Source organism: Palaemon carinicauda, chromosome 37, assembly GCF_036898095.1.
Source record: "Palaemon carinicauda isolate YSFRI2023 chromosome 37, ASM3689809v2, whole genome shotgun sequence".
Taxonomy (NCBI): domain Eukaryota; kingdom Metazoa; phylum Arthropoda; class Malacostraca; order Decapoda; family Palaemonidae; genus Palaemon; species Palaemon carinicauda.
This window is the reverse complement of record NC_090761.1, coordinates 3,687,869-3,697,868: the sequence shown is the minus strand read 5'-3', so window position 1 is coordinate 3,697,868 and position 10,000 is coordinate 3,687,869. Positions and strand designations below refer to the sequence as shown.

Below are 10,000 nucleotides of genomic sequence, written 5' to 3'. Positions count from 1 at the left end.
TGTATAGTGTTACAGTGTACGAGCGTGTGTGATACACGTGAGGTACATGCCTCCCCACCCCGCCCTAAAAAAAGACATACATGTGAAACAGGGGGCCCTGCTCTTGAGAGGTGTACTTCAGGTGGTTCATCTGTCAGGAAAAATGCAGGTTTTAGGCGATCAATGGAGACCCAGTATTCTTTGCCATGCATGTTGAGGAGGAATGCTTTGGGCTTATGACAGATCATGAGGAAAGGGTTCATGTAAGGGGGCGTTTACGGTGGCTTGCTAGTGTCATCGCACAAGAAAAGAGGAATTGATAAGTGCAGATCTGTTGGCATTCGTTGCTTAGCTGGGGGTTTGTAAATCTGGTGGCATGGAGTACATTTTCCCACAACATGACGTAGGCACTGGAGATGTTGGAGGAAGTTGCAGACGAAAAAAATTGGCAGGGTCAACCAACGGGTTGCCATATACCATTTCAGCTGCTGAGACATCCAGGGTGCCTTTAGTCTAAGGAGGACCTAGTGAACCTGGGTAAACCAATTGGAGTCCTTGCATCGGGACATCAAAGCTGCTTTGAGGTTGCAATGAAAACATTAAACCATTTCTTTGGTAACGGAGTTGTAGACAGTTGTCTGATGTAAGGTGATTCCCAGATGATTTGCTAATGATGTTCATAATTTAGAGTTGAAAGTGGTACCCCTCTCAAAAGTAATATGCTCAGGGATACCAAATCTTGCTATCGATCCTACAAGTAAGGTAGATGTATACGAGGTGGACGTTGCAGTTTCCATGGGAAAGCCTTCAGGCTAACGAGTGGAGTGGTCGATGACGGTAAACAGATAACGATATCCTTGTGACGTGGGTAGGGGACATAGAACATTGACGTGAATGTGGGCAAAGCACCACTGAAGTTGAGGAAAGGTGCCCACTCCTGAATCCGTGTGTCGATGTACTTTTGAGGTTTGACATGAAGTACAGGCGTGAACCCAATCCTTAGTATCCTTAGTAATGCCATGCCAAATGAACTTTGTCTTCAGTAGCTGTGCAGTAGAATGGCACGATAGAAGTGAAAGACCAAAATGAAATACAAAAACCTTTCGGTACATCAGAGAAGGTATTCACGGTCTAGGTCTACCAATACTGACATCACAGAGAAGGATGGTGTTGGAGTCGTTGAAAGGGACGTCCTCCCAATGGAGGTATGTCCAAGATGTCCTACGTGCTTGGTACTCTGGATCTTTTCGATGGGCTTCTGCTGAGGTGTTTTAATCCAATTCCAGGTGAATGACGGGCAATGTGTTTCTTAGTAGGACATCGGCAATTTTCCCTGGGGTGTGCTGAAGGGTACAATTGTATTCAGCCATGGCTGAGAGATGTCGGCGATGACGGGCGAACTAGGTGTTGGGCAGATGAGTGAAGGCGTGTAACAGAAGCGTTTGGTAAGTGTGAATGACGAAGGGCGTACCTACCAAGAAGTGGCAAAAGTGACGGACAGCCAAGTGCACTGCCAGCAGTTCGCGGTCAAAGGTAGAATAGTTGGATTCCGCCTTGGACAGTTTTCTACTGAAGAAGACTAATGGGTGGGGTGAGTACTTGACCACCTGCTTGAGGACTGCCCCAATAGCAATGTTATTGGCATTGATGGAGAGAAGGAGAGGTGCATGTGGCCTGGGAAAAGTGAAAGAAGCAGCGATTAATAAGGCATTCTTTGCATAGCAGAAGGCCGCTTCTTGAAGGGGACCCCACTTCAGGTCTTTTGGCTTGCCCTTGAGGGAGGCAAAAAGGGGGAAAGAGTGGCGGTGATGGCTGGCAGGATACAGTAATGATAGTTGAACGTACCCAAGAATTCTTTCAGTTCTTTGACGGTCGAGTGCATGGGGAAATTCTGAACGGTGCCTACCTTCTCAAGGAGAGGGTGGACTCCTTCAGGAGTGATGCTGTGCCATAAGAATGATACCTCATTGGAGCCAAATGTACGCTTGTCGTACCGGACCAAAAGGCCATTCTGTTATAGGAAGTTAAGCACGATGTGTAGATGATGGTGTTCCTCTTTGGAGGAAGAGAACATAAGTGTGTCGTCCACGTAACCAACACAGAAGAGGAGGTCCCCTAAGATGCCGTCCATGAGACATTGAAAAGTGGCCCCATCATTACGAAGGCCAAAACAGGAGTAATTAAAAGTGTATGTACCAAAGGGGATGGTGATGGCAGTCTTAGGAATGTCTTCTAGGTTCATGGGCACTTGGTAATACCCCTTCAGGAGATCGAGTATTGAGAAAACCTTCGCTTTGTGCAAGTAGGAGGTCACGTCGGCGATGTTTGGAAGGGGGTAGTGATCCAGTTCTGTTTGCATGTTCAGGTCCCTGTAATACCCACACTGACGCAGAGAGCCATCTTTCTTCAGGAAGATGTGTGAGGGTGACGACCATGGGCTTAACACCTTTTGGCTAAGGCCCATTTTTTCCATTTCGGCAACTGTCTGTTTAGTGGCTGCCAAATGATCGGGTGCCAGACGTCTGAATCTAGAATACAGCGGGGGCCCCATCGTCTTTATATGGTGATAAATACCGTGGGTCGCGAGAATCGTGGGCCTTTGACGAAGTTCTGGACTTCCTGGTACGACGTGAGGAGGTGGGCGTAGGCATCCATGGGTGTGCTGATGTGGAGAGCGAGGTCGTAGGGGGAAGGTTAGAGAAGCGTTGGGGAGTTTGAATTCGTGTTGAATAACCATCAGTGTGCTACATCGACCAAGAGGTGGAAGTGTGAGAGGAAATCCGCACCGACGATTGGCAATGTGACATCAGCAATAAGAAACTTCTAAATATATTTGGCCCTACATCGTGACCTGTAGAGTGGCCTTGGCAGTAGAGAATGGCAAGCACCCTTGTCTTTCAAAAATCGCACTCTCATACCTGCGTCATGTAAAAAGAAAAGATTAGTGACAGGAGAGCCCACCACTGCAAGCGATGGATTTCTAACACATTTTTGGCCGCTTAAAACCGTTTGCACATTTCTTCGTAGCAGCCACAAATTTGGAATGGTAGTAGCATAATTATGGCCGATGAGCGTCAGTAAGTAGCTGGAGAGATTGTTGGTTAGGGCATAAGTGAGGGATGGTATATATGTGTATTGGTCGGCTTTGTCGCTGTTTCTGCACAACCGGGTTGGGCGTCTATGGCCTACTGCATTCACGTCAACTTCAGTTGATGTTGAATAGTTGTCCACTTTGTCAGGAGTGGAGGCATTGATGGAGGTCTGGAAGCTGTTGAGATGGCTATCTATAAGGGCATAAACTTTGGTCATCAGGTCCTTCATGGGCAAAATATCGACATATGGGATAGCAGCATGTACAGGTTTGGGCGAAGTAGATTCACTTCATGAGGAGGTCCATCTGGAGCAGATTGCAGGTGAGCCATACCGGTCATTTCTTTAAGGGCAAGTGAAGCCTTTGGTTTCCCAATGGTTATTGAGAGAGCTGAAAAAGTTTCGCTATGCGGGCAGCCAGTGATGGCGAGTACTGCTTCAGGAGGTATGATATTAGGGAGTCGTACGTTATTTGAGTCTCTCCTTGATCGCACAGCTAATCAGATCTTTCCTGGAAAGTGTCCTCGTGGAGGGCTGCGAGAACATAATCTGCTTTGGTGCTTGACTGAGTCACACCCTTATTGTGAAACTGGATTTCAGCATGCTGGAACTAGGCAAACACTTCTCCGCTGGCGAAGAACGGTAGTTTCAGGGATGTGGCATTGATAATAGAGTCAGTGTTGGAAGGCTACGTCATCAAACAGTAAGACACAGCAGTGAAGGGGAAAGAGTGTGGGAGCTGGTCACTCCGCTGGTCACCAATGGGGAAGCGAGCCGTTAGGAGGTGACTGAGAGACTAGTTAAATGCAAATAACTTTATTTGGACAGAGCATCTGTATATATACAACATGTTCCAGTCAATATTGACCAACGGCACTAAAATTCAAACGCAATGATGCAGGAAAATAGAGGCTTGAAAAGGCTATCAGTGCGAGGGGAGAGTGATAACGACAATACAGTATACAAAATACAGAAATACCGTTACAGTTTACGAGCGTATGTGATGCACAGGCGGTACAGAATATAGATCTGAATATACTTTCAGATGAATACTAACGAAAATTCAATACCATGTTTTCAAGCTTTTCCCCTTTGAGTTTCTCTCTCTAGCAGTTCTTAAATGCAACAGAGCACCCAAGGGACCCATTAGCCATAATTCTGAATATCTTCACAGAGGACATTCAAGATTCCATTGATTGTAGACAAATGGGCATTCATAACCCATTATTCATTTCCAACTGGCATTCAAGATTTTATTAATTGTAGGGAAAGGGGTATTTACACCCCAACAATCGGCCTCAAGTACGCATCAAGATTTTATTTAATTCATCCAAATGATCTTCCATTTCCCAATATTCACCACAAAGTGACACTCAAGATTTTATGTGCTCTATACTAACAACCATTCACAACATTAAAATCAGCTCATAAAGTCAGTCGATATTTTATCTATTTTACACAAACTAGTATTCATATGCTATTTTTTTTTAAATAGAATGTCTGATACCATCCGTCTCAGTAAATGGATATCCAACATTCAGTCATCAGATCCAAGACATGAATCCCCATTTTAGACAAATGGGGATTCAAAAATGATAAGCAGCTGTAAGTAATATGAAGATTTTATCTTTAAAACAAATCAGTATTCAAAACACAATAATCAGCTTCAAGTAGCTTTTAAGGTTTTCTGCATTTAAGAAAATGGGGATCCACAAAGCAACAATGAGCTCAAAGTGACACCCAAAACTCTTAACATTCAAGAATTTTTTTGCCAAATGGTTGTGGTAGGCTATTAGAAACGTCCCCGCCTGGCAATATGCTGGACTGGGGCTCGAAACCTACTGAAACTCAATAGTTTCTTGTAGTGTCTACAACCCCACTATTCTTGTTAGCCTATAGGTCTACCTGCTGAGTCATCAGCAACCATTACTTGGCCCTCCCTGGTCTTCACTTGGGTGGATAGGGGGCTTGAGCACTAATCTATGTATGTATGGTCAGTTTCAAGGACATTGTCCTGATAGGGCATTGTCCCTTGCCTCCGCCATTCATGAGTGAATTTTAAACCTTTAAAGAATCAGCCCAAAATAGCATACCAGATTTGATATTTTTTAAAAAAATGGAAATTCTCAACCTAAGAATATGGTTCTAGTGACATTAGAGATCTTATCTTTTCTCGACTAATGGGTAATGAAACAACAATCAACTTCTAATGATAACAACATCTCAGTGAAAGTTAAAATGTTATTCATTTCATAAAAGTCAGCTTTAACCAACGAACAATTAACTGCTAAAAGCAAATAGCAGACCTTACGAATGCACAAAGGAAAGATTTTTTTGCGACAACCCGAAGATTTCTAGTTTCAGAGCGCAATTACTGTAAACCCGAACAAAATTAAATTGATTGTTAGTAATTATAGGACCTAACCACACCTATTATTATTATTATTATTATTATTATTATTATTATTATTATTATAGACTTGGGTGCAAGTCTAGGCTGCATATTAAATTGTGATAAACCTTTCCTGCTGATCTCTGCTTCTTTGCATAATGAGAAAGTTTTGCATAGGTTTTATAAACTTATCTATTAAAGAAATGTTTGTTTATAGTTTTTTAAGTTTTATATCTTTTTATTATTCGCAAGTTTCGTCGTCAGCAGCCGACTTGCGAAGGAAACTAACTAAACTTTTGATATTTTCATTTCTGATACAGTCGTTTTAGTAGCTCGTTTGTGTGTGTGTGTGTGTGTGTGTGTGTGTGTGTGTGTTGTAGAAAGTTTTTATTGATTCAGGTTTTCGTATGTATTCTGATAGTCCTGTACAATGGTATGCAAAATAGGGATTTAACTTGATCGGTCTTGTCTTTCTCTTGTATGAGATATAATACCTTTGTTTTCTATAAGTTATATCCCTTCTATAGCCAACTTTACTAATGATTTTAATTAGATAGCTAAATTTGTTTCAGTTGTTTCTGTCATACAGTTTCCCGGTTACGCTTGTAATCTTTTTGTTTACTCCTTTTTATTACTACAAATTCACTGCGATAAGAATAATAGTAATGATAATGATAGATATATAATGATATGAAATTGAAGGAACTTACCCCGATATGTGAAAAAAAGGGAATTTATAAGGAAAAATTGAAGCAGAAAGGAAGGAAAAATTACTGCCAAATTTTTTCTTACTTTGATCATAGTGAGATTTTCACGGTTAGATATCATAGACTGACAATAAGGTTATGTGTTTCAACAAAGATGAATTCCTATTGTTTTCATTGATTTACAACGTCTCCGGAAAATACTGTCATGAGGAGTTTGATTTATTCTTAAAGATTATAGCAAAAAATTACGATAATAAATTTGTCCATATATTCGTGTAGGAAAGTCTCGTTCGCTGATCTTGATTTGTGGAACAAAACCAAACGTATTTGCTTTTTTATATATATACCCTTTTCAGAACTCTCTCTCTCTCTCTCTCTCTCTCTCTCTCTCTCTCTCTCTCTCTCTCTCTCTCTCTCGTAAGGTAGTAGGTTGGCCAGGGCACCAGCCTTTTGACTGGCCAGACAGTACTACATTGGATCCTTCTCTCTGGTTACGGTTCATTTTCCCTTTGCCTACACACACACACCGAATAGTTTGGCCTATTCTTTACATATTTCACTTTATCCTCATACACCTGACACCACTGAGATTATCAAACAATTCTTCTTATTGCACTGTAATTGTTCAGTGGCCACTTTCCTGTTTGTAAGGGAAGAAGAGACTCTTTAGCTATGGTAAGCAGCTCTTCTAGGAGAAGGACACTCCAAAATCAAACCATTGTTCTCTAGTCTTAGGTAGTGCCATAGCCGCTGTCTTGGGTTAGAGTTCTCTTGCTTGAGGGTACACTCGGGCACACTGTTCTATCTTATATCGTATTTCTCTCCCTCTTGTTTTGTTAAAATTTTTATAGTTTATAAAGTGATATTTATTTTAATATTGTTGCTCTTCTTAAAATATTTTATTATTCATTGTTTCCTTACCTCACTGAGCTATTTTCCCTGTTGGAGCCCCTGGGCTTATAGCATCCTACTTTTCCAACTATGGTTGAAGCTTAGCAAGTAAGAATGATAATAATAATAATAATAATAATAATAATAATAATAATAATAATAATAATAATACTCAGTATTTTAGAAGTTCCATTCTAGTTTAAAGGTTTAAAGGTCACTCATGAATGGCAGAAGCAAGGGACATTGGCATTGCCTTAGCAAGCAGGACAATGCCCTGCAGACTGACTATATATACATATGATCAGCACCCGAGCCCCCTCTCCACCCAAGCTTGGACCAAGGAGGCCCAGGCAATTGCTGCTGATGACTCACCAGATAGACCTATAGGCTCCCCCAAACCCCACATCATTAGCTCACATAAATGGTGAGGTTGTAGCGACTAAAGGAACTAACGAGTTTGAGCGGGTCTCCAACCCCAGTCTGACGATCACCAGTCAGGGATGTTACCACATAGGCCATCACATAGGCCACCACATTGTGAAATAAGCATCCCATTCCAACAGTTGAATCGGTGGAACTTTAGAAGTTTAAACTCGTGGCAAGTGCTATTATATTGAGCTAGCTGAAATAAGTCTGTTCATATTTTATGTTATTTGTCTCTTTAACATTGCTGCATAAGATTTTTCATAATTCTGACCATCCTTTACATTCAGATCTTCCCGGATAGTACCATCCTGTTCGTAATACTATAGGTATGCAGTTATTTCTAATAGTCATGCCTTCTCCATCATGAGGGTCAATACTACATAGTATTATAGAAGCTTTATTCCAGCTGTAATCAAGTTGTGGAATGATCTTCCTAATCGGGTAGTTGAATCGGTTGAACTTGAAAAGTTCTAACTGACATGTCTTATATATATATATATATATATATATATATATATATATATATATATATATATATATATGTATATATATATATATATGAAAGGTCTGTTTTCATGGTGTTACTGTTCTTAAAATATGTTATTTTAATTGTTTTTTACTTCTGTAGTAGTTTATTTATTTCCTCATATCCTTTCCTCAGTTGGCTTTTTTCCCTGTTGGAGCCATCATGCTTTTCCAACTATTGTTGTATTTATTCGGCTCTCATATATTTTGCTCTTCACTTCACCATTTATTCTCCGTACTGGTCTTCTTTCTCTGATTGAGCCCCTGTGCTAGTAGCATTTTGCTTTTTTCTACCTTGGGGTGACATAATGTAAACCGTTTTGAAAATAGTTATCAAGACGTCTAACTTTTCAGGAATCTATACTTAAGAGTAACGTCATATTCAAAATCATAGGTGTCTGAGCCGCTGGAGTTGAAAGTCACTCAAAGAAAGTTACAAAACTTGACGCTCCTGCGTAAGTTATTTCTCAAGTTAAAATGCGGAAACTGATGCTGGAACGTTTTAAAGACGCTATGAATTCGAACACGTAGTTTCTCCGAAAGGATTGTCACAAATGGAGTTTTTATAGAGGAACCGACTAGATCCTTACATATCATTGCCTAAGATTCTTCTACAGTACACTGATTTCTACATTTTTGTCTGAGCTGATATCTTTTATTTTAATTATTATTATTATTATTATTATTATATATATATATATATATATATATATATATAATATATATATGTATATATATGTATACAGTAAATATATATGAAGCATTATTTCTTTATTCAACCATAAGCATTGTATTATAAAGAAGCTTTTATTCTGGAAGGATGTGGCCTTTTAGCTTTATTCCGTACTTAGCTTTACAAATTGTAAAAAGATAATTATTGATATTTTTAATAACATAAACTGATGTTACCAAAATTGTTTTTATCAGTCCTTGCGAGATGCGGAATCTCCATTCAAAAGGAACGTTTTCAAGACAAACCATGAAGTGCAAGAAAGAGGTCAAACCAAATGTAGCCCAGTACGGCGGGTTCAAACCCCAAGTTTGCTTTCCCAACCTGACTTAGGGAGCCGTATCAGAAGTTTCATATGCACTATCGCGATCAAATACCTGTGACTAAAAACAATTATAACTAAACTCTGAAAATGACTCTCAAAATTACGTCGATTATCCTTCCTTCCAAGTGCAAGTTGCTTGGTCGTAAAGATCCTAGAAACCAATTTCGTAAACCCCACTGGAAAAGAATTTTGATTCTATTGCTAAAGTTTAACAAAATATACCGGAAAATATCTCAATAACAGTAAGTCTTTGTGTAGGTTGATTATTATTTTTTTGTGTTCAGCATATCAAGAAGTCTTAGTAACAATAGGGAATTAAATCCAATATTCTTTCCTGAAAAAAAAAGATATTACCACTGACTTTTATAGTTAATTTTGTTTCACAGTTAAAACCAATTTAGAACTTATGAATTATTCGTACCTTGAAAAGTTTTGAAACCACAATTGATATGCTGCCATACAATACAGGAACTAGATTTTGTTTTGTTTTTTCTATTCCAGCGACCAATTTTGAGCTTATGTAAGATTAAAGTAAAAGAAAATATTGAAGCAAAATGACTAGATGTCAGTAGAAACATCAAAATGTGGATATTTCTCTTACAGCAACGGCTAACTTAGAGACCATATAAGTTTTTAATTATACAGATTTAAAACATTATTGGTTCATTCGACTAAACCTGAATACCTAATCAAAGAAATTTCTTTCACAGCCACCCCAACGACATGATGGTTGGACAACCACAAAGTATGCAACCGAATTTGGAGCCGCGTGTCCTCAGCCATTCCTCACAGGAGTGAAGATATCAGAGGATTGTCTTACACTTAACGTCTGGATTCCAGAGGTCAGTGTTTAATTTTTGGAGCAGTTTTCAGAAATAGGAGTGTCTGGTTACAGTTTCTAGTAGTAGTGCGATTGAGATATTTGATGAATTAAT

At 39.5% G+C, this 10,000-nt stretch overlaps 1 protein-coding gene across 1 annotated transcript in view; it reads left to right on the top strand.

The window, feature by feature from the left end:
- The window catches only part of LOC137628970 (cholinesterase-like), a 107,707-nt gene that overhangs the window by 21,782 nt on the left and 75,925 nt on the right, over positions 1–10,000 (top strand). Inside the window, exon 3 of the mRNA XM_068360223.1 lies at positions 9,776–9,907. Coding sequence (XP_068216324.1) covers positions 9,776–9,907 — 132 coding nt within the window. The remainder of the gene's footprint in view (positions 1–9,775; positions 9,908–10,000) is intronic.